General features: G+C 40.3%; 1 protein-coding gene across 1 annotated transcript; it reads right to left on the reverse strand.

Annotated features, from left to right (window-relative positions):
• Positions 1-5113: 5113 nt before the first annotated feature.
• Positions 5114-25769, reverse strand: Faa (fumarylacetoacetate hydrolase). The gene is made up of 8 exons (XM_070099572.1): positions 24983-25769; positions 22711-22821; positions 18037-18155; positions 17713-17853; positions 16102-16352; positions 8144-8350; positions 7481-7629; positions 5114-5804 (listed from the first exon to the last, which is right to left on the reverse strand). The coding sequence occupies exons 1-8, from the start codon at positions 25064-25066 to the stop codon at positions 5607-5609; spliced, it is 1260 nt and encodes a 419-aa protein (XP_069955673.1). The 5' UTR covers positions 25067-25769; the 3' UTR covers positions 5114-5606.
• Between the last annotated feature and the right edge of the window lie 636 nt (positions 25770-26405).

The following is a 26405-nucleotide window of genomic DNA, read 5'->3' on the forward strand; positions in this document are numbered from 1 at the left end:
AAGGTGGGGGTCCACTGTATTTCATTCTTAGAAAGCACTTAACTCTTGTGGATCATGATGGTAAGTGGTCAAAAGAAAAAAAAAGTTGGAAGATTAGTGGTATTAATGTGACTTGGGGAATGTAGTACATTAGTATTTTTTTTTAAGATTACCCACTTTTTTCTTTTTTTTTTTAAACTTTGGTATGTGTTGGATGTTTGCATTGAACTTGAGTTTAAGTGTTGGTCCAGGAATTTACTTGCATCTTTTTTAATATGTGCATTATTAATCATATTTGGTTTTTTTCCAAGTACTGGTCAGTATTATATAGTACCTACCCTGGCAGATATTTGTAAAGTGAGACTTCAGTGCTGTTAGTAGGTCAGTGTAGAGGAATAGCAGGCCAAGACTGCTGAAGTGTGTCTGATGAAAGTCATTTATGATTGCATATCTGTATCTGTCAGAGGTTGTACCTGAAAGAGGGTATGACCTCAGATACTGTAGTACTCATGTTTACAAAGAATGTTCTTAAATTATATTGAATGTTTTTTGTAGATCAGTAAATAGGCCTAATGCACATTTATTTGATCTAGTGATGTCTAAATGGTGTCAGGCATTTATTGTATTTTTTTTTTTTTACCACCCCAACAGCTTTCCATTTGTTAAGTCTGAAACGAAACTGAAATGGGTTTACAATCCTGTTAGTTATGAAGGAGCATATTTGCTTGTGTATTATTTTCTCATATATTGTCTACTTCATTACTTGAAGTTATTTAGAGCACTAGAAATCCAATTTTTAGACTTGCCATTCCTTTATGTGTAACATTCAGGGTTTGTTTTTGTCATATCTTTATTCAATATTTTGCTGGTGTCCCTAGTCATTTTGCTTTAAATAAGTGAACTTTCCAATTCTTCTCCACATTCATCAAAGACCTTTCCATCTCTTTTTTAATAATTTCCATTTTAACCTCTGAGATTATTGGCAGCATCCTTGAACTGTAACCAACAAGTTTTGTATAGAACTTAAGTCACTGGCACATATGGGAGACCGTCCACTCACAACTATGCATTGTGCACGTCAGGCTCGCTGTTGGATTCCCTGGTCCTTTGTGAGGGTTGCCAGGTTGCACTAGCTATCCAGCATATTTCCACATTATTTATTCTTTTATTATTGTATTCTTGGGTAAGGGAATCACTAAATCCATAGGGGTTCTTCTCATACAGCACCTGGGGAAATGGGAAGAAATCAGGTTGAATCCATTAAAGGGAAAGTCGGGTTTAATTTCTTAGATCAAGAGCCCCTAACTAGTGTTGAAGATCCTCCTTTGAGAGGCAGGTTTCCATACATTGCTGAGTTTACAGTTTTCAACCTATATTCTCCAATTTTAAACTTACTACCTGCCCTTCCTTGAGGGGCTCTGTTACAAGGAATTGGACCTAATCTCTCCTTGGGATCAAACCTGATTGCTTCCCATATCCCAAGAACTGTATGACCCTAATGGGCTTAGCACTTCCTCCCCTATTCATACCCCATGAATGTAATTTAAGTGCATTTTTTGGGGTGGGGGGAGTGTATTTTTTAATGTAATGGTAGATGCTGCTACTTCTTTTTTAAGACTTTCCCCTTTCTGTGTGTTCTACCTCTTCTGCCTTTCCCTGTTTTCTGATGTACATTGTCACAGGATTGAAAGTAATTTATGAATTTATCATTTGGTGAATCTCATTATATGCCAGTCTTTGTTTGCTTTCAGATACTATTATATTTTTCCTTCATGTGATAACATAGCTATAAATTCATGTAAAGTGCAATTATAGATATCTTTTAAGCTTTGACTTCATACAGTTACATGAATCTTCTATACATATTTTAAATCTTACGAAGTGAATATATAGTAGTATACAGCCTCTCCTCACTTAACGACGTGCTCGTTTACCAATGCCTTGGACTTACGATGGGCTGACCAGTATTCATACCTAAATAATGTATATTAGAGCTGATTTTTTCTGTTCTTTTTATTTCATTATATGATATACTACTGTATAAACATTTAAAAATATACCAGAAATGTTATAAATGGTGCAAAGGTGACATTAAAATAAAAAGATGGTTAACACAAACTCACTACCATTATAGTATGCTCCTCGCTTAATGATAAATTCATTTATCATTTAAGGACGGGTCTTAGGAACGAAACTCCATCGTTAAGTGAGGAGAGGCTGTAATGTATTTCGAAGGTTAATCAAATGCATATTGTATTTGTACATTACTGTTATCAGATTCATGAGGAAGTGGTAGCCTCTAAGGGTCATATTGCACCAATCAATAGGAGGCAATCAGATTTGATCCAAAAGAAGGGCAGTTCCAGTTACTTGCATCAAGAGCTCTTCACTAGCACCAAGGCACCTTCCCTGAAGAGTATTTGAATCAAACCTGATTGCCTCCCATTTCCCTAGGTGGTATGACTCCTACAGTCCCTCAATGTCAGTGAGGGACTCTTGTTCCAAGGAATTGGACCTCACTTCTTGGATCAAATCTGATTGCTTCCCAGGTACTGCAACCCCTGTGAGCTCAGCTCTTCACCATGAATGTAATAATAGGATATCTCTATCCAAGGAATTAGACCAGACCTGACCTTCCTTTAGATTCAAACCCAGTTGTCACAATTCCCTGTGCTCTATAGGAGCCTTATTGGTTTATCATTACCCTGCCACCACATTATTATTATGGGGGAGCACTAAACCCATAGGATTATACAGTGCATGTGGGAGGGGGGGAATGGAAGGTATTCAGACTCAATTCATGGAACCGGAGCACAGACCCTGCCCCACATTATTATTACAATCACAGGGAAGCGCAAAACCCGTAGGGTTATACAGTGCATGTGGGGGGGATGGAAGATATTCAGGCTCAATTCAGGGAACTGGAGCACAGATCCAATTCCCTAGATCAAGATCCCCTCACCAGCATCAAGGAACCTCCCTTGAGGGGACCCTGCCCCACAAATGTAGCATATTATTAAACCTGTAGTGGTTGGCAAAGTGGAAGTAAATGGGTTCAATCCAAGGAAGGAGAGGATAGGTCCAGTTCTTTGTGCATTAAAAGCTTGCCAGCATGTACATATTAAAAAAAAAAAATTGCGGTGATGTAGATCCTGTTGACTCTTGATACCTTTTCTACAATTGTAATCAAGTACTGCAATTGTGAATCAGATAGCTAAATTTTGCCCAATGAGTTCTATAAAATTTCCTTTAGTGACCCCCTGTGGGTTTAACACTTCTCCCTAAATACAATACTTTTACTTGATAAACACTCATTGGGTGAAAAAGCATTTTAATACAAACTTGCTGTCTTTGATACTGCAGTCATGAATCATATATGGTATACAATATCAAAGTTGATGAGGAAGATGCTTAAAACTTGCATCTTGACAATTTTTTTTCCTTCCTGCTCAGTAGGCTTCATCAATCTAATGAGATTTTTACAATTCTGAAAATGGTAGAAGTGGAGAGGTAGTTTGTGATCAGTCCTTGATAAGAACATAAGAACATAAGAACGAAGGAACACTGCAGAAGGCCTACTGGCCCATGCGACACAGGTCCAAGTTTCCTACCGGCTTAAGCCAATGCACCCAACCTAGTCAGGTCAGGTCACATTGACTTAAGGGAGGAACACGGCAACCGACCTGGTAGCTCAAGCTATCAGGTCCCACCCACATCCACTCATGTATTTATCCAACCTATTTTTAAAGCTACACAACGTTCTGGCCTCTATAACTGTACTCGGGAGTTTGTTCCACTCATCCACAACTCTATTACCAAACCAGTACTTTCCTATATCCTTCCTGAATCTGAATTTTTCCAACTTAAAACCATTGCTGCGAGTCCTGTCTAGGCTAGATATTTTCAGCACACTATTTACATCCCCTTTATTTATTCCTGTCTTCCATTTATACACCTCAATGGAAGACAGGAATAAATAAAGGGGATGTAAATAGTGTGCTGAAAATATCTAGCCTAGACAGGACTCGCAGCAATGGTTTTAAGTTGGAAAAATTCAGATTCAGGAAGGATATAGGAAAGTACTGGTTTGGTAATAGAGTTGTGGATGAGTGGAACAAACTCCCGAGTACAGTTATAGAGGCCAGAACGTTGTGTAGCTTTAAAAATAGGTTGGATAAATACACGAGTGGATGTGGGTGGGTGTGAGTTGGACCTGATAGCTTGAGCTACCAGGTCGGATGGAAGACTATCACTTATCCTAAAAACAGGTCTGAAGCCATACTTGCAACATGTACTGGAATTGAAAGTGGAGTATAGCAGCTGGAGATGTTGCAGGTGAGCTGGGCCCACTAGTGAAAGTAGGTCATGCTAAAATGATGTTGAATATATCTGTTCCAAGCTATAGTGTTACCATGAAATCTGATGTTGCAACACCATGGTATAGTACAGATAACGTTGCTCGTAACTGTTTAGCGTGACCTACTTCGCCTGTGACACCCCTCAAGGAAGGTTCCTTGATGTTGGTGAGGGGCTCTTGATTTAGGGAATTGGATCTGTGCTCCAGTTCCCCGAATTAAGCCTGAATGCCTTCCACATCCCCCCCCCCCAGGCGCTGTATAATCCTCCGGGTTTAGCGCTTCCCCCTTGATTATAATAATAATAATAATTCGCCTGTGACATTTTTCTCAAAGCTGGTAAACCTTGAGGCTTAGCACTTCTTTTTTGATTATAATAATAATAATGGTAAACCTTGCTTCCAGTTTCAGTATACAGTTTTGTGGTCTCAAGCCTCTGCTGTAGGCTAGGATTATTATTATTATAATCAAGGGGGAAGCGCTAAACCCGGAGGATTATACAGTAGGCTAGGAGAATGACCAAAGTCAAGGGACTGATCATTTCGAACTCACTCTCTGCCTGTCCCCAGAATTGTAATCACTTTTGTATTATGCTGATGAAGCCTGCTGAGTAGGTGCAAAATGTTAATACAGATACCCAAATGTAACGCTTGTCTGTAGTACTTAAGTTGTCATGCTTTAATATGCAGTACAGTACTCTTATTGGGCTTTTTTTTGTACAACTCAATAATCAAAATTTATTGGATATTTTTTCATTTTATGAAAAAAATGTACACATGTTTAAGTATATTTTTATTCTATAAAGTTGCCACATATTTGTGTAAAAGACAAATGCAAAACTAATAAACATTTTTCTTTAAAATCTAAATTCTCTCACCTACAGTTATATTAATGGCATATAATACCAACCAGGAGATGAGCAAGTCAGATACAAGAGTAAGATATCTTGTGTTGAAATTTTTTTTTGACTATACAGAAGGCTTCTCCAATCAAATACAGAGGTGGCTAAATATTGGAGACCGCAGAAGCAATAGAGGTAAAAATCTGGTGATCAGTTCCTCAGCCTTGAGTGCTCAGTCTCAATGAAAGTCTGACTTTGATAAGACTACAAGGCTAGAGGGACTGAATACATCTTTACCTCTCCACTGCTTCTGCTGTCACCAACATTTAGTTGCCCATATTTGAAAAAGCTTACTGTACAAGAAAAAACGTTCTAACAAGAATATACCACTGCTGTATATGCACAATCAATTTAGAAATACTGATTAGACTTCACTGGAGAGGATGGGCAGGAAGCAGCTTGCCAGTGCATGACCCAAACCCAACCTTGTAGCCATTTCCTTGGCAATAGCCAGTTATAATTACTTCATCACCATCCTGCAGGAACTTCCTCGTGGCTCCATTACCAATGTCCACAGTTTTACTTCCACGCCATGACAACTCTAGCAATGATCCAAATGAATCTTCACTCTGTTAGAGCCAAAAATACTTGATTAAATTAGTGCAAATATTTATGAGCTTATTGTTCACCAATTCCCTGCATACACAAAAGCCTGGGGGGGTGGAAGCCATAAAGTAGCACTTCCATTAGTTAATATACAGTATTTATAACTGGCCTCATCAGGTGAGGAAATCAGTTTACTCGATACATTTATATATTTAAGTCCAATTTTCTATTGTGAATGTGTAATGATTAAATTATTATAATCAAAAAAGAAGCGCTAAACTACAAGGGTTATACAGCGCTGCAGGGTAGGAAGGAAGCAGGGGTATCAGGTGGCAAAAGGGAAGAGGAATAATTAGTAGAGTACGGAGAACAGCAGGGCAGTGGATAGTACAGGGATAGAGGGTAGCAAGAGATTTGAGGTAGAAAGGGCTATGTGTAATAATTAAAGCAAGAACTAAACAGAGCACCTCTAGGAGTACACCAGTTATAGCAATGTTGCATAATTATGTACTGTGTACAGTACTTTTAAATACAGGGGAAGCATGTTGGAAATTTACTCATATTTTATTTTTTTCCTTTACACCATTATATCTAATGGCATTTACAAATACGCATTAGAAGTTTTCGAACTGCACAATTGTACATCAGTTTATATGGTCAGAATAACATGTAATTATGAAAGAAAAATTTCCCTTGAACATGATACAATTATGGTCAGGTCATGTAACATGTCATTTAAGATGACTTATCACTCTCACAGCAAACATAAGGATTTGTCCAGGGTCAGTGGAAAACAATGATAGTTGTAATCTTATGTACCCAGAATGCTCATGTATAGCAAAACAATGTTCAAGGACCTCCTATTTACATCTGACCCCTATGGGGACATACGTACCAGGAGGTCTAAACCAGCCATACCTATAGCTCAAACAGCAATATGCAATATCAGATTTATATTAAAACAAATTCACAGCACTTACAGGGCAAGATCACGTGCACACTTTTGGCTGAAAAATTTATTACTTTTTTTTTTCTAGCACCTTCTTGAATACAATACAAGAGCTCTTTACAAGACAATCTATGCTAATTCTAAATATAAGAATGGAAGAGCACTGCAGAAGGCCCACTGGCTCTTGCTCTGAGTGACTTGCAAATTTCTTAAGATCACCAGCACTAAACTCCACTTGTGTACCCGAAAAAAAAGGGGGGGAAGCAATAGATGGGGAAAAAGTACATTCCTTGCATAAAATATGCCCTTTATGCTCTTAAAGTAACACTGTATTACCCTAGTGGGTTTAGTGCTTGGTTTTGATAATTATGCTCTTAAAACTATCCCTCTTGTTTTTAATTTACTAGAAACAAGTCGAGCAAAAAAAGAAACGTTTAACTGGTCTTAAGGGTCATACAAAACGAAGTATGGGAGGTAATCAGCTTTAGTCCAAGAAGTGTATATTTGATTCCTTGGATCAAGAACACTTCATTAACAATGAGGCTCTCTCGCTTGAAAGGACTGACTTGTAGAATAAATGCTTTATGAAGACTTGACATTTTTCAAATATTTAATTGCTGAACTGCATGCATCATCTATTCTAATACGTACTTCGTTAGTGGTCAACAGATAGTGTATATAGTACAGGGATGACTTATAAAAGATTTTGAATAAAACCTACATAATTAAATTATTGGAATCTTTACTCACTGGTCCAGAAATGGTGCCAGAAGCCAAGAGATCCCCTGTGCAAATGTTACAACCAGTGACAGTGTGATGAGCTAGCTGTTGCTTCATTGTCCAGTACATATTGCGGAAATTGCTGCAACACACAGTTCCCACATGATCACTACCATCAGCTGAAAAAATAAAAAATGTAGCAATTTGTGTGGGGGTTTAGAAAACTGCATCATGCAAAAGCAACTGGGACAAGAGATAAAAAAAAGCACTTTGGAGAAAAGCTGAATGGTAATAAAGCTTTTAATAGAACAAAAAATGTTCCTAAGTCTTTTATACTGTATACATCTGATAATTTGATTTCATTACTCTTCTGAATCAATGGTGGATGGTTTCAAGTTACCTAAATTAAGAGTTTTGAAGGCATAGTTCAATTAGGAATAGCTGCATAAATGTTTTACCATTAAAATAAAGTGAAATGTTCAGAATGCAGTACAAAAATGCCAATATAGTGTGTGATTTTTATTTTTCAGACATAGTACTCAGATGACTGGCAGATTCATTAAACAGGCATCCAAATATAACACTTAGCAAAATAAGGCTTGGCCTGAAGAGTAATGAAGAAATGAACTTGAGGAAGAATGTTTGAATCAATTATATAAATAAAGAAAACTAAACTGGAGAAATAAAACTTACAGCGAATTCCCACTTCTAGCTTTATATCATAGTTATACTGATCTTCATGTTTAAGGTATGAAAAGGGCTGTGGGTCCTGGACATAATTTTCCACAACAAAGGGTGCAAGAGCCTCCATGGTTACTACCCACGGAGATATTGTTGTGCCGAGGTTTTTAGCCAGGAATGGACCAAGCGGAACATATTCCCACTTCTGAATGTCTCGAGCTATAGAAAAGAAATTATGAGAAGACTAAAATTACCCATTACTAAAGAATTACATCAATAAACTTAGTTTAAAAATTAATATTCATCTGAAAAGATTATTTTTTAAAGTTACAAATAAGTAAAACCATTTTCATTTAACAGAAAAGCAAATTTCTTATTTAAAAATTTATTTTGGAATTTTTTCACATGTATTTAAAGTACAAAGTATACATTGGCTAAATAAACTACTGAAATACCTGTACACAGGGAACACCCCATTTCATGGCACTTTGCTAATATTGAAACTTCAAATTATAACCAAAAACTTGTTTATACAGCTGCCCGATTCACTATTACAACATCCACATGCCACTTTGTTTACATCCTCTGTAAGCCCCACATCTCTCAATGTCTGGAAACTTTCAAAATTTCAAGCATTTTAAAGTTATTGTGTATTTTATATATGCTCTAACTGTATTTGTGTGTATCTGTACCTAAATAAACTTACACACTGTGCTGGCATGCAGGCACACACTAAAATCACTGTCTCACTAGTGTTGATGCAATAAGCACAATAACAATAATTCTAATAATAATTTTAATAAATAATAATTCTAATAATAATAATAATTGCTCTGGGCACTTTAAATGTCGTGTATTAAGTTATTAAAGTGTTGCTCTTAGTATTTATTCTACTGTACCAATGTGTAGACAACTTGTACACTATGTAAGGTGTTTGTATTGTGGGGAAAAAGCTTCACAAATTCATGCATAATGCAAAATGAATGCCTATGAGCATTATTATTATAATCAAAAAGAAGCGCTAAGCCACAAGGACTATACAGCGCTGCAGGGCAGGAAGGAAGCGAGGGCATCAGGTGGCAAAAGGGAGATGGATGAGTAATAGGCTACGGATAACAGCGGGGTAGTGGATGGTGAAAGGGTAAAGGGCAGCAAGAGACTGAACTAGAAAGGGTTGAGGGGAGTGTGAAAAGTATCATCAGAGTTTGTGGAGTAAATCAGTCGTTGTCAAGAAGTCAATGAGAGAGTCAGGATTAAAGGAGGGTCCATCAGCAAGAAGGGAAGGTAAAGAGAGAGTAGTAGAATGAAGACGACGTTGGAGGTAAATTCTGCGTGCTCGTTGATAGAGAGGGCAGTCTAACAGAATGTGGCTAATCGATACTGGAACTTGACACTACTCACAGAGAGGAACAGGGTGCCTCTCCATGAAATACCCATGAGTAAGACGAGTGTGGCCAATGCGAAGGCGGGAGAGAGTGGTCTCCCAACCTCGGCACTGATGACAAGAAGACGGCCAGTAACCTATGCTCGGTTTAATAGAATGAAGTTTGTTACCGAGCAGAGTTGACCAACGTTGCTGCCAACGGGTGCGAAGGTGGGTAGCTATTGCAGCAAAATAGTCCAGAAATGGAACACCTCGATAGGAAATTGGTAGGTCATGTACTGCTGACCGCGCAGCAGTGTCTGCCTGTTCATTGCCCTGTACGTCGACATGACCAGGGACCCAACAAAAAACAATATCTTTATGTTTGGTAGAGATACGGCGTAGCCAAAGTTGGATACGGAGAACTAGGGGATGAGATGTATCAAATTTTCGTATAGCCTGTAGAGCACTAAGGGAGTCTGAGACTACTACAAATGATGACACAGGCATAAATGCGATACGAATAAGTGCTGCAAGAATGGCATACAGTTCAGCAGTAAAAATGCTAGCTGAAGATAGTAAATGCCCCCGCACGACGCTGTCCGGAAACACTGCTGCGAATCCGACGCCGTCTGAAGACTTAGAGCCATCTGTGTACACAGCGGTGGCATGAGAATGGGAGTGGAAGTGATCAAGAAAAAGAGCGGGAAGCCACCGTAGGCAGTTGAGCTTTCGAGCAAGGGAGTGAGAAAGAACAGACCCGAACAGCTGGAACTTCCCAGGGGGGTAGGGAAAAGTGAGATGCTACATGAACATATAAAGGTGGTAACTGAAGGGAAGACAAGAGTGAATGTAGGCGAAGAGAAAAGGGACGGAGCAAACAGGGGCGGCGAACGAATAAAGAATGTCTACTAATATCGGTGACCATTCTATAAATGGAAGGATTGTGTAGATCGTGAGAGCGTACATAGTAGCGAAGGCAATGGGCATCACGGCGATCAGACAAGGATGGAACATTCGCTTCTGTATAGAGGCTCTCAACAGGGGAAGAGCGAAAAGCACCAAGGCACAAACGTAATCCTTGGTGATGGATAGAGTTAAGGCTAGAGAGAGTAGCAGGAGAGGCCGCGGAATAAATCTGGTCACCATAATCGAGTTTCGATAAAACGAGGGCTGAATGTAGGCGAAGCAGAGTTCGACGATCAGCTCCCCAGGAACGATGAGCAAGGGTTTTAAGAAGGTTTAGCCGGCTGTGACAAGTTGCCTTCAGAGAGGTAATGTGAGGTTTCAAGGATAACCTACGGTCAAAGAGAAGGCCTAGAAACCTGACTGTATCACGTTCGGGGATACGGGAGCCATAGAGATGCAAAGGATGATCGGAGATAACAGAGCGTCTAGTGAAAGTAATTTGGCGAGTTTTGGTACTTGAAAATTTAAACCCATGCGTGGTGGCCCAAGTGGAAACACGGTCGACCGCATGCTGGAGAGAAACTGCAATAAGATGACAGTCAGCGCCTGCACAAGCAATAGCGAAGTCATCAACATAGAGTGATGACCAAATATTGGGTGGAAGAACAGAGGCCAAATCATTTATAGCAAGGAGAAACAGTGTTGTGCTTAGAACACATCCCTGAGGGACACCTTCAGCTTGGACGAAGTCCGGGGAAAGAACATTATTGACTCGAACACGGAAATGTCTGTCAGTTAAAAAGTTCTTAAGGAAGGATGGTAGATTGCCTCGGAGGCCTAAGGAATGGGCCTGGGCCAAAATATTATACCTCCAAGTTGTCATATGCCTTCTCAAGGTCAAAAAATATGGCAATAACCGAGTGATTATTCGCAAAGGCATTACGAACATACGTATCCAAGCGTAGTAAGGGGTCTATGGTAGAACGACCCTTACGAAAGCCATATTGACTAGCGGAGAGACTGTTGTGTGTCTCTAAATACCACATTAAACGTCGATTTACGAGACGTTCCATCACTTTGCAAACTGCACTAGTAAGAGCGATGGGGCGATAGTGGGAGGCATCATGTCCTGTAGTACCCGGTTTGCGGAAAGGGAGAACAATGGCAGATTTCCACAGCTGGGGAAGAACTCCTTGTGCCCAAATAAGATTGAAGAGGTGTAAGAGGACTACAAGGGCTGAACGATGTAAATGTTGTAACATACGAATATGAATGTCGTCAGGCCCAGCTGCCGATGATCGGCAAGCTGAGAGCGTTGCCCCCAGTTCTTGAAGTGTAAAAGGCACATTATACTGTTCTTCTCTGAGAGAAGAAAAGTCCAAGGGTACTAACTCTCTGGCAGACTTTGAGGAGAGAAACGAGGAGCATAGATGGAGCCCTCGGGAAATACGGACCAGATGTGTGCCAAGTTCAATGGCAACGTCGAGAGGGTTTGCTACATCAACACCAACGACCCGTAGAACAGGAGCCGGGTCAGGAGAGTATTTCCCACTCAATTTCCTCACTTTTTTCCAGACTGCACTCATAGAAGCAGAGGTGATGGTGGAAACAGTCTCGCCAACAAGTGCGTTTAGCTTCACGGATGACACGGCGAGGGATCGCACGCTTCTGCTTAAAATCAAGAAGTCTCTCAGCAGTTCTATTGTACCGGTACCTGCCCCATGCAGCACGTTTCAAACGTACTGCACGAGCACAAGCAGGAGACCACCAAGGCACGCACTTCTGAGAATGCCTGCCTGAGGTTTGGAGTATAGAATGAGAAGCTGCGGTATAAACTGACGTCGAGAAGATGTGTAGGAGCTCATCAATGGAGGATGAAGAAGGAACCTCACTAAAAGCAGTGAGGTGTGAGTAAAGATCCCAATTTGCCCGATCAAATTGCCAGCGAGGGCTACGGAAAGGTGGTGAATAGGAAGGAAAAGTAAGAATGATCGGAAAATGATCGCTGTCATGTAAGTCTGGTAGAACAGACCAGGTGAAGTCTAGTGCAGTGGAGGAAGAGCAGACTGATAGATAGATGCAAGAGAGAGTATGAGTACGAGGATCAAAATGGGTGGGAGTACCCGTATTTAAAACATGGAGGGGGTGATAGGCGAGAAAAGCCTCCAACTGGATGCCACGTGAGTCACAATGAGACCCCCCCCAGAGGAAATGGTGGGCATTAAAATCACCAAGTAACAGAAGTGGTGGTGGTAAGGATGAAACAAGAAAGGCAAAGTCTGGGATACAAAATGCTCGAGAAGGAGAGAGATATAAAAGAACATATTGTAAACCACTTATTCAAGTGGATACGGGCTGCAGTGTAATGCAGCGAGGTATGGACAAATAGTTGACAGTACGGAATATCATTGCATAGAAGAAGGGCACTTTCATTAAAGGTCCCATCTGAGAAAGGATCCGAAGAATACAATAAATTATAGCCTGAGATAGGTTGGAAAACAGCCGAGTGTAATTTTGGTTCTTGTAAGCAAGCACCAACAGGGGAAAACCTGGAAAGCAACATCTGAAGCTCACCCCGATTACCCGAGGCCGCGGATATTCCACTGTAAATAGGCCATGATTAGCGATGAAGAAAATATCAGGAATCTGTAGGTAAAGGCACCTACGGACTAGAGGGGTTAGAAAAGTCAACGTGTGGTGGCATTGGAAGACGTTCAAGTAGCGAAGGAACGGAGCATTGCGAAGAATGGGGTTGTGAAGATGGAGGAGAGGGAAGAGAAGGAACAGGAAGTGAATCAGTGTCCATTGAAGGTTTAGTCTCTGCAATATATTCTGAAATGGCTTCAAGTGTTTCTGAATTCAAAGATGTATGGGAGACCATATTGGAGACAGAAGGAGGAGGGTGAGTAAAGATTGGGACAGTAATGGACTGTACCAAAGTAGAGGGGGAGGGAAGAGTGTAAGGGACTGGAGATGAAGTGTGGGGGGGGGGACAGAAGAGGCAGAAACCTGGGAGGTGGCAGAAGAGGGAGAAACTTGGGAGGGGACGGGGGTGGAAGGCATAGTACGAGGAGGAGGGTGAATCTCCACACTTGTAATAGAGCCAGAGAGAGGGGAAGAACTAGGTACAGAGACTGGAAAGGTAAAGTGTGGAGGTGGAAGAAGGGAAGGAAGGGGCAAAGAAGATTTGAGCAATGTGGATTTTTTGGACTTCTGAGTAGAGGGGCGATTGGTATTAGGTGTCGTACGAGGTCTTGTTGATACTGGGGCTTGTGTGGAAGGACGCGAAGATGTGAGAACAGACTGAGTTGTAGTCGGGACGTCAGAGCCAAGGACAGCAAAAGGATTAGATGCCGTAGTGGCTATGGGAGGGGTAACAACAGAGGAGGCTGCAGAAGATGGGACCCCAGAAGTGGGGGGATGTTTGGAAACATGAGAATAAGAAACACGGGGTAGTCTCCCTTGGAGGCGGAGAGGAGTAACTGCCATAGCATAAGGGAGACCTTCTGCCTCTTTGAGGCAATGGATTTCACGTTCATTTAAGTAGACCTGGCAACGGCGGGAGTACGAAGGGTGAGCTTCATTACAATTAAGGCAAGATGGAGGTTGACTGCAAGATGTATTAGAATGGTCGTCGGCACCACAGACTGGGCATTCGGCCATAGATCTGCAATATTTCGCTGGGTGACCAAAATGCCAGCAATTTCTACATTGTTGCGGTGTAGGTATCACCTTTCGAACTTGTAACCGATGTCCCGCGACATATATAGAGGACGGGAGTTCTCGGCTGTCAAAAGTTAAATGAGCCACATTGCAAGGGTAACGTCTCTGCCCCCAGGCAGGAAGGACATAAGTGTCTACTTTGAGGATTGGGAGATCCTGGAGTTCCAGCTGTTCAAAAATGTCATTGCCACATGACTGGAAATTCTGTTGGACTATGGTATGGGGCAGAATGACAGTACCACTACAAGAATTGAGAGAAAGATGTTTTTCAATAGTGACAGGAGTAGTATTGATATTCGAAAGGAGAGAAAGATCATGAGCTTGGGCAGCATTCTGGACAGTGACGATGCGCATACCGCTCTTGAGAGCATGAAATGAAATATCTCTACCAACATGACGCAGGAGCGCTTTGCCAATACTATGGTCAGAAAGGTAGGCAGAAGAAGAAGTCGGTCTTAAAGTAAAGAATTTAGTCCATTGTGTGGTCCGAAACCGAGCGTGGAGAGGGAGTGCTTGACGTGTCGGTCTTTTCAGAGTAGAATGGGAAGGTAACGAAGGAGCATCATCAGGAGATTGACGTTGGCGTTTAGGAGTAGGACCGGAGTTGGTCCAGCGTGAAATGGGCGGGCGATTCAAAAATTGCCGTACCGTAGAGGGAGAAGCCGGAAGCATAGTCAAAGGAGAGCGGAGTTCAGACAAATCGAAGGAGTCAGTCGAAGCCCCAGTACCTGAAGCGGGTGAGGAAACAGCACCAGCAAGAGTTACAGGGGCATCAGGAGTGTCCGAAGAGTGGTCTAAACACAAGGCAGGGTCAGAATGGGGTGCGGTATCAAGAAGGGGCCCGGGGGTAGTGGGTTCATGGACTAGGGCTGCCATGGTTAGGTTACTCCTTTGCTTTTTGTTTTTAAGAAAAAAAAAGAAAAGAAAATAAAATAAAAATAAAAAAAGGGGGGGAGCGGGGAGGAATAGTTCCCAGGAGGAATGAAAGGGTCGGAAATCTCCCTCCGCGCCCAAGAGGACCTCAACACCACTAGTAGCGCAGATGCAGCATGGAACCCGTGCCATACCCTACCCTTCATGCCAGTAAACCAGCAATCCGGGATAGCAACCTCACATCTGCCGAGCTACCTCGGTGGACAAAAGAGAGGGCGGCTGGATATCCGCCACAAAGCATACCTCCTTCGGCCACCACCCCCGGAATCCGAAAGGTGGCTTCCAGAGATACACCCGTCGCCCGAAAGACACCCAAAGCTACTCCGGGATACCGGAGAGGGATCGGGACATCCCCAGGCAATCCAGATTCCACGGCAAACTACGCCACCGCCAAGAACCTCAACGGAATGGGATGGACCCCGGTGTCCTTTCCCCTACCTAGGAACTAGCGCGCCTGTGGGAGAAATCCCAAAGGCCAAAAAGAGGAAGGGCAAAAGGGAGGGGTGAGGAGGAGGAGGAGGAATGGAAAAAGGGGAGGATGGGATAGGGGAGGGGAGAATGGGGGGTAATTAGGTTCGGTCTGAGGAAGAAGACCGACAGGGCTAATTCCTCAGACCAAGAGCCTCTTCACCACGCCAAGGAGCCCCCCTTGAAGAGGATGCCTATGAGCAGCAACTGGACAGGTACTAATGTGTGTTCATCTGACCACCCACCACCTGTTCACTCAGTATATACTCAGTATATTAACATTCTCTGCATCTCACTCATTCTCTCATTTATGATGGCATCTAAGGGTAGTTGTGGCCAAAAGAGGAGTCGTAAGCCTTTTATTTTAAATGCCAAGTTAGAAATGATTAAACTCAGTGAACAAGTTATCTCGATGGCAATAAGCTTTACGGCGGTAGCCTGGAACCTAACCTGTATCAAGATATTTTGTTTTATCACATCTGGCTAACTTAGCATACAGTATTATCATTATGCACAGTACATATAAAGCTTTTTAATACAGTACAGTAAATACATAGTCTATATTAATATTTACCACTCCAATCATTCATAAGAACCATGCCAAATATGTGTTCATGGGCATCTCTCACACTAATGGGTTCGCCCAGTTTATTTCCTGGACCAACAAAGAAGGCCATTTCAAGTTCAAAGTCCATCAGTCGGCAGGGTCCAAACACAGGAGGCTCGTCATCTTTTGGCCGTGTTTGGCCATTTGGACGGCGGATGGGTGTGCCAGACACTACTACACTGGAAGCTCGACCATGATAACCCACTGGCAGATACCTCCTGTGATAAAATTAGGGATATGTTTTAAGCTTCCTAGAAGAATGCACATCAACTTCGCCACATCACTACAGAATAAATGAAGGGTGCTAATGAGGTATTGCACTGACTGTACATGTATATCAATGGACATCAAACTTCCTATGGAGAAAACTGTCAAATATTATGATGCACTTACAAGGTACAGAGCCAAAATCAAGGCAATACGGGTATCAGAAGAAGAGGAAAGAGTTACGGTGGCCCATGGCCTGGTGGCATAAGCTCTTGCTTCACACGGTGAAGGTTTGGGTTCGATTCCCGTCGAGGGTTGAAACATTGGGTGTGTTTCCTTACACCGGTTGTCTATGTTCACCCATCAGTAAAATGGGTACCTGGGTGTTAGTTGACTGGGGACGGTCACATCTCGGGACAAAACCAACCTTATTTGCCCGAAATGCTCTACATAACTGGCTTTCTATGTAGCAGTATGTCATTGATGTCAGCTAGGCCTGTAAACCTTGTACATGTACTTGTAGAAATAAAGATATTATTATTATTACAATAACTAAGCTGTTGCAACAAGAAAAATAACACTGACCAACAATGGTTTCAGTTCATGTTTAAAATCAGGCATTTCTAAATTGCCCTTCCTTTTGAATCCATCACACAAATAAATTAAAATTCTCTATTCATATCCAACAAATTGAAAACTCTCAACAAAACTGTGGGAATACTCTCAAAAATCTGCTATGATGTACCTACCTCAATTTACTTTATTCTACATTACACTGATCTATCCATATTGTATAGGCACCTGTGCACGAGGACCAACAAACCAAGCATACAACAAAATAACAATACTACAAGGCATAATGCTAGTTTTAGACAACACATACCAACTCTTCTCACACCTTTAGATTTACTAACCATTAAAGCCATGTATTCTGTTCACTTGACATTTTCAGGACATTCTACCAAGAGAGAAACTTCTTCCTACAGAGCTACAGGAGAACCAAAGGGCATCAAAAAAAAATGAATTTCAACAGGTTTGTCCTTGCTTATTACCCGCTCGCCTGTGTGTGCAACAATTTTACAATCGGCATTACTCCTAGTTTAAGTTTGTATGAAATGGTATGCATAACTATGGGCTTCCTCATGCAAGATGTCTTTGTAACACAAATGTATCTTTCTGGAAAATAAATAAAATAGTAATATGTACTGTATAAACAAAGTCCTAAACCTGAAAATAAATTATTGTAATTATCTACACTAAATTCTAGTGTGTTATTTTAACACTTTTTTGTTAAGTGTAGTAATTAGTTTAATTCGACTACCTTCATAGGTCTGACTTCACTCATATGCAATGTCTGAAACTAATACTGACCAGTTTGGCATAAGAGCATTGTCCTTGCCCCGGAACATTGTGCCCACATTGGTTGCATGATCAATCGAAGAATAGAAGTCTGTGTAATCACCAATTTCTGCTGGAAGATGCATCTTAGCTGCACTCTGAGGCACTAAAGCTCTGTATGAAAGATGAATAAAAACCTGTTAAAATTAATTTATAATATTTACTGTTTTTCTCTTGTACAAAATACTATGACTTGTGAAACACAACTAACTCAGCTATGTATTCAAAGTATTAATAGGTACAGTACATGTCACTGAACTGTATAAGAAAATCGGTTTAACAAAAATGAAAGTTTACCTGGCTCTGAGAGATGGGTCATCACGTAGAGTTGGATCATCACTTAATAAAGTTTGCAATGTTGACCTTGCCTCTTTCCAGGCTGACCTGCCTAGGCTCATGAAGGCATTGAGGGTGACCTGGAACCAACCATAACATATTAATCTGCTCTTTTAAACTTGAACCAAACTGGACAACCTAGCATAACATCAGTATCTGAAAGTTGACAATAATAATAATATAATATGCAATAAAATAATAATAATCTTTATTGCTACAAGTACAACTTATAAAGAGGCTCTTCAAGGGAGAGTTGCCATGATGCCAGTGAAGGGATCTAGATCTAAGGAATTGGAGCAACTCTTCCCTTGGATCAAACCAGATCCCACACACAACAGAATAGTTTATGCCTCAGCCTATATCAATCTATTGACCCACTGTATAGTCTTTTCTAACTCAAAACAGTAACTTAATAATTTTGAATGTAGGTCCTTGTGAGAGTTTAGCTATACAGTGGTACCTCGGGATACGAAATTAATTCGTTCCAGAAGGCTGTTGAAGTGCTGAAACTTTTGTTTTTCTTCTTGGGCCACCCTGCGTCGGTGGGATACGGCCAGTGCGTTGAAAGAAAGAGAAACATTTCCCTCAAAGCAATTTACACATAAAATAAGTGTTTTCTGCTGTGCGAGTTCTAACAAGGACCTACATTTGATATTAGCAATAATAAAAATAATCATTATCATCATAAAAGTGGCCAAAGCAATGATCTATTCTCAAAGTAATGTGTGCAATAAATCTGACAGAAATTAAAGAAAAATTTGCCATTCTGACTATGGACTGCTGCATGTTAGTCCTATACATACATTTTTTTTTTGTTTTTTTTTTTTTTTTTTTTTTTTTTTTTTTTTTCCAACAAGTCGGCCGTCTCCCACCGAGGCAGGGTGACCCAAAAAAGAAAGAAAATCCCCAAAAAGAAAAATACTTTCATCATCATTCAACACTTTCACCACACTCGCACATTATCACTGTTTTTGCAGAGGTGCTCAGAATACAACAGTCTAGAAGCATACACACATAAAGATACACAACATATCCCTCCAAACTGCCAATATCCCAAACCCCTCCTTTAAAGTGCATGCATTGTACTTCCCATTTCCAGGACTCAAGTCCGACTATATGAAAATAACCGGTTTCCCTGAATCCCTTCACTAAATATTACCCTGCTCACACTCCAACAGATCGTCAGGTCCCAAGTACCATTCGTCTCCATTCACTCCTATCTAACACGCTCATGCACGCTTGCTGGAAGTCCAAGCCCCTTACCCACAAAACCTCCTTTACCCCCTCTCTCCAACCCTTTCGAGGACGACCCCTACCCCGCCTTCCTTCCCCTATAGATTTATATGCTTTCCATGTCATTCTACTTTGATCCATTCTCTCTAAATGACCAAACCACCTCAACAACCCCTCTTCTGCCCTCTGACTAATACTTTTATTAACTCCACACCTTCTCCTAATTTCCACACTCCGAATTTTCTGCATAATATTTACACCACACATTGCCCTTAAACAGGACATCTCCACTGCCTCCAACCGTCTCCTCGCTGCTGCATTTACCACCCAAGCTTCACACCCATATAAGAGTGTTGGTACTACTATACTTTCATACATTCCCTTCTTTGCCTCCATAGATAACGTTTTTTGACTCCACATATACCTCAACGCACCACTCACCTTTTTTCCCTCATCAATTCTATGATTAACCTCATCCTTCATAAATCCATCCGCCGACACGTCAACTCCCAAGTATCTGAAAACATTCACTTCTTCCATACTCCTCCTCCCCAATTTGATATCCAATTTTTCTTTATCTAAATCATTTGACACCCTCATCACCTTACTCTTTTCTATGTTCACTTTCAACTTTCTACCTTTACACACATTCCCAAACTCATCCACTAACCTTTGCAATTTTTCTTTAGAATCTCCCATAAGCACAGTATCATCAGCAAAAAGTAACTGTGTCAATTCCCATTTTGAATTTGATTCCCCATAATTTAATCCCACCCCTCTCCCAAACACCCTAGCATTTACTTCCTTAACAACCCCATCTATAAATATATTAAACAACCATGGTGACATTACACATCCCTGTCTAAGACCTACTTTTACCGGGAAATAGTCTCCCTCTCTTCTACACACCCTAACCTGAGCCTCACTATCTTCATAAAAACTCTTTACAGCATTTAATAACTTACCACCTATTCCATATACTTGCAACATCTGCCACATTGCTCCTCTATCCACTCTATCATATGCCTTTTCTAAATCCATAAATGCAATAAAAACTTCCCTACCTTTATCTAAATACTGTTCACATATATGCTTCAATGTAAACACTTGATCTACACATCCCCTACCCACTCTGAAACCTCCTTGTTCATCCGCAATCCTACATTCTGTCTTACCTCTAATTCTTTCAATTATAACCCTACCGTACACTTTTCCTGGTATACTCAGTAAGCTTATTCCTCTATAATTTTTACAGTCTCTTTTGTCCCCTTTCCCTTTATATAAAGGGACTATACATGCTCTCCGCCAATCCCTAGGTACCTTCCCCTCTTTCATACATTTATTAAACAAAAGTACCAACCACTCCAACACTATATCCCCCCCTGCTTTTAACATTTCTGTCATGATCTCATCAGTACCAGCTGCTTTACCCCCTTTCATTTTACGTAATGCCTCACGTACCTCCCCCACACTTACATTCTGCTCTTCTTCACTCCTAAAAGATGGTATACCTCCCTGACCAGTGCATGAAATTACTGCCTCTGTTTCTTCCTTAACATTTAAAAGTTCCTCAAAATATTCTCGCCATCTACCTAATACCTCCATCTCCCCATCTACTAACTCCCCTACTCTGTTTTTAACTGACAAATCCATATTTTCCCTTGGCTTTCTTAACTTGTTTAACTCACTCCAAAATTTTTTCTTATTTTCATTAAAATTTCTTGACAGTGCCTCTCCCACTCTATCATCTGCTCTCCTTTTGCACTCTCTCACCACTCTCTTTACCTTTCTTTTACTCTCCATATATTCTGCTCTTCTTATAACACTTCTGCTTTGTAAAAACCTCTCATAAGCTACCTTTTTCTCTTTTATCACACCCTTTACTTCATCATTCCACCAATCACTCCTCTTTCCTCCTGCACCCACCCTCCTATAACCACAAACTTCTGCCCCACATTCTAATACTGCATTTTTAAAACTATTCCAACCCTCTTCAACCCCCCCATTACTCATCTTTGCACTATCCCACCTTTCTGCCAATAGTCGCTTATATCTCACCCGAACTTCCTCCTCCCTTAGTTTATACACTTTCACCTCCCTCTTACTTGTTGTTGCCACCTTCCTCTTTTCCCATCTACCTCTTACTCTAACTGTAGCTACAACTAAATAATGATCCGATATATCAGTTGCCCCTCTATAAACATGTACATCCTGGAGCCTACCCATCAACCTTTTATCCACCAATACATAATCTAATAAACTACTTTCATTACGTGCTACATCATACCTTGTATATTTATTTATCCTCTTTTTCATAAAATATGTATTACTTATTACCAAATTTCTTTCTACACATAGCTCAATTAAAGGCTCCCCATTTACATTTACCCCTGGCACCCCAAATTTACCTACTACTCCCTCCATAACATTTTTACCCACTTTAGCATTGAAATCCCCAACCACCATTACTCTCACACTTGATTCAAAACTCCCCACGCATTCACTCAACATTTCCCAAAATCTCTCTCTCTCCTCTACACTTCTCTCTTCTCCAGGTGCATACACGCTTATTATAACCCACTTTTCACATCCAATCTTTATTTTACTCCACATAATCCTTGAATTAATACATTTATAGTCCCTCTTTTCCTGCCATAGCTTATCCTTCAACATTATTGCTACTCCTTCTTTAGCTCTAACTCTATTTGAAACCCCTGACCTAATCCCATTTATTCCTCTCCACTGAAACTCTCCCACCCCCTTCAGCTTTGTTTCACTTAAAGCCAGGACATCCAGCTTCTTCTCATTCATAACATCCACAATCATCTCTTTCTTATCATCTGCACAACATCCACGCACATTCAGACTTCCCACTTTGACAATTTTCTTCTTCTTATTCTTTTTAGTAATCTTTACAGGAAAAGGGGTTACTAGCCCATTGTTCCCGGCATTTTAGTTGACTTTTACAACACGCATGGCTTACGGAGGAAAGATTCTTATTCCACTTCCCCATGGATATAAAAGGAAAATTAATAAGACCAAGAACTATTAAGATAAAATCAAAGAAAACTCAGATGAGTGTGTATAAATAAATGTGTACATGTATGTGTAGTGTGACCTAAGTGCAAGTAGAAGTAGCAAGACATGCCTGTAATCTTGCATATTTATGAGACAGACAAAAGACCTCAGCAATCCTACCATCATGTAAAACAATCACAGGCTTCGTTTTACACTCACTTGGCAGGACGGTAGTACCTCCCTGGGTGGTTGCTGTCTACCAACCTACTACCTACACTACCTACTACGTACACTATTTGTCTTTCCTGAACAACAAAATCATTCATCTCAAGAGTAACATTATTAAACATAGTAATAAATTAGAAAAATTAATAATGTACCCACCTGCTGGAAGACCTGTTGGTGGGCTTTGAGGACAGGTCCAGTAAACAAGTGAGAGATCAATGACAGGTCTAAAATCATGTCACCAATAGCAACACCAATACGGCACCTTGGCTGGAACACGATATAGATGTGATGTTAGAATGATGACTTAATACACATTAAGGTAAATTATTTGCATTTGATAACAATGAAAATAAAGGGCATCGACTAGTCAACCCTGGTAAAATGTACATAATACAATACATAGGAGTGTTGATTTGTGCACCCCCATGACCAGCATAAAAAAATAATTAATGCTTTATGCATCGTTCCCTAAATAAAGCGTAACTCCTAATATCCCATTATCTTTGTGATGTCACTCAAGAGATCTCACAATTACAATCAATGCTTGCCCTCATGCTTTTTACATGCTGTGCACAAACTACCTATGTGAGGATGTTTGCAGTTACCTAATGTCTACTATTTTTAAATTCTGTTTCTGTCTGCCCAGTTGCTTTACATAACTGAGCTTTTCCACACATGACATCCAGTGCGAACCAATCTTTTTATAATACAAATATATCTTGGAAAATGAATGTATATATAGTAGGAAATAGGCCTCATTATTATTAGTAATGTTTTAAAAAGTTTTAAGAATATTAGACAAGACAAAAAAACTTTGAGGCAATTAAATTTTTTTCTAAAAAACATACAGTACTGTAGTGAGAAACTTGACACTATCTAATTTGAAGCAATTACAAATACAATAACTGACAGTCAAATTCTATTTTTATGGCATATTAAACCAAATGTTGAAGCCTCATGGGTTAGTTATTAATACTGAATTTACTGTGTAATAAATACTATATTGATAATATAAAAAATAATTAGTAAAAAAAAAAATTGGCGAAGATGGAAAAATAAAACTGCTTAACACTGAGTTCAGGGTCTCAAATTTTATTGTTTTTATACTGACAATTTTACAGGTAAGAGCCATTATCCCACTTCACCTCACTGTTAAGCCCAACCTTATGTAAGGTATACTACCACCCCCAGGATGTGACCCACAACAAACTATTCCTATAAAGTGTAGTACAGGATGATTGACATACATGAACACTTTATAGAAAACCTGAAATGCTCCGCATAACTATGAGCTTTCTACATGTACAACTAAATGTTACCCATCTCTGTACAAACATTGTTATGCTGAAATATTATTATTAATAATTATTATTATTATGCATGGCACAGCATGTTTACGTAATATTCCCAACATTTCTACCCATGCCGGGGATTGAACCCCGGACACAAGGTGTGCGAGGAGAGTATGCTGCCAATGAAGCCAAGGAACACCCGTTGTGTAAATTCTCCATTATGTGGGTTATGTAATGCAGACATGTTATACTTCTGACCTACAGGGAGACAACTTTTTTTCTTTGGTAACCCAAAAATAAATGTAGCTAACCCAAGCTAAAATTCTTCTAAATCTAGCTTAGGTTAGGTTGGATTACCTGGTATTGTTGCCAAGGATAGATGGATCTTCCCTATAAGCACAATATACAACTGTATCCATTGTACAATATACTTAATATTGAGAATTTCCACAATAATTACCATTCAGCTCAAAACTGAGCCCTAAATTTATTATTCATATTTATATTAGAGAAATAATGCCAGTGCTTCATCAGAGGTTGTACATTTCCACCAGGGTCCTTTATTCTCCCACTCCCCCAGGGTGCCACCCACCCCAAGTACTTAATTACCACTATGTCAACAGGAACAGTAGCAGTTTTAAAGTTAGTAATATTACAAGGACACCAGTGGAAACAAGCCACTTTTACTATTTTTGGGTTATGTTGGTGAATAATATACATTGTGTATGATAAGTGTACTTGTATGTACCTGTACCTAAATAAACTTGCCCAATGTGCCATCCGTGCCGGGGATCGATCCCGGTCCCTCAGTGTGAGGTCAGCGCGCTACCAAGTGAGCCACGACACCCTCTATAATTCACATTGACTTGACTGGTTGTCCTGGGTTAAATCTGAATAAAATACTCCTTACTTGCCCATAACAAATGTAAATATTAAACTCGTATGGATTATATAATATGATTTGAAGCTAAACCAAACAAAATGACTATGATAGCTGGTAAGTTTATTTAGGCACAAGTACACATAAGTACAATAATAATAGTGTAAATTACCTAGGATAACCCCCCCCCCAAAAAAAAAAAAAAAAAAAGTGAGACAAGGTGCGAGCCCAGGTAGCTGTCATCCCTCATACTCACGTTGTCACAGGTTGAAAATATCCCATACGGTAAATTCTCGATGGGAAAATGACTGTCAGGAGGAATATCAATGAAAGACTTCATTTTAAAAGCTTTGATGGAGAAAGAAGAGAGGAACAAACACCCGTGTCAATGGTTGTGGGTAGACTGCTGCTCCCACCCAGGCTTACCACACTCACACCTGACATAAATGCCAGCTTCCACTGATTTAAAAGTTGTCTTACAAATTCCTGTTAAGCAATGTACCTATTTAAGCAACACAGTTATTTCAGTGGTATCTAGGACTAACTCTTTATTGTTTGAAATGCAGTTTGGTAAATGTAAAGAGTTTGTAAGTTAACAATTGTTAAATTGTTGTTGAAGTTGCGTGTGGCAGAAAGTGGAGGTGTGTCAGATGCCCTGATAATGCTGCCACCTGATTGGTGCACACTGATGACGTCACGGGACACACCACGGCCCCTGACAACACTGTGACCTTCACATACCATCATGTACCTCAAAACTGTGACCTTGTCCTTCCGCCTCCCTCTAATTATCATTCAGACCTATTAAAAAAAAAAAGCCTCATCTCCTTAACCTAACTGAACCAACAATAAGCTCTGTCAAACATTTCTAACTCGCCCAACTGTCACTTTTCTTCCAGTCTTTATAAAATTACCATAAAAAAGTAATTACGCAACCTGTTTCATTTTTTTTTTACTATAAGTAACTTTCTGTATATTCACTATCTCTATTCAATCACTCCAAAAAACTGAAGATCATTGAATCAGTCTGAAACAATGTCATATCTTTGATTATTATTATTATAATCAAGGGGGAAGCGCTAAACCCGGAGGATTATACAGCGCCTGGGGGGGGGATGTGGAAGGCATTCAGGCTTAATTCGGGGAACTGGAGCACAGATCCAATTCCCTAAATCAAGAGCCCCTCACCAACATCAAGGAACCTTCCTTGAGGGGTCATATCTTTGAAATTGTACCAATTGTTCATTAGCTTTCGTATTGTACATATGATTGTAGTTAATTGCATAAGAAATCTTATGAGGGATAGATAAGATTTTGTTAAATTTTTTTTTAACCCCGCAGGGTTAGCCACCCAAGATAACCCAAGAAAGTCAGTGTGTTATTGAGTGACTGTTATTTCCATTGTGTAAGTAAGTTTATTCAGGTATACACAAATACAGTTACATAGATTATCATACATAGCAGCATATGTGTAAAGTACCTAGGATAACCCAAAAAAGTCAGACAGAGTGACTTATTTCCACTGTGGTCCTTCAATATTGTCCTCCAGGGTACCACCCACACCAGTGAAATAACCCCCAGGTACCTACTTGCTTGCTAGGCGAATGGGAACAGCAGGCGTAAGAAAACACACCAATATTTCCACCCATGCCGGGGATCAAACCATGGACATTCAGCAT

The sequence above is a fragment of the Cherax quadricarinatus genome, chromosome 68 (assembly GCF_038502225.1).
Source record: "Cherax quadricarinatus isolate ZL_2023a chromosome 68, ASM3850222v1, whole genome shotgun sequence".
NCBI lineage: Eukaryota > Metazoa > Arthropoda > Malacostraca > Decapoda > Parastacidae > Cherax > Cherax quadricarinatus.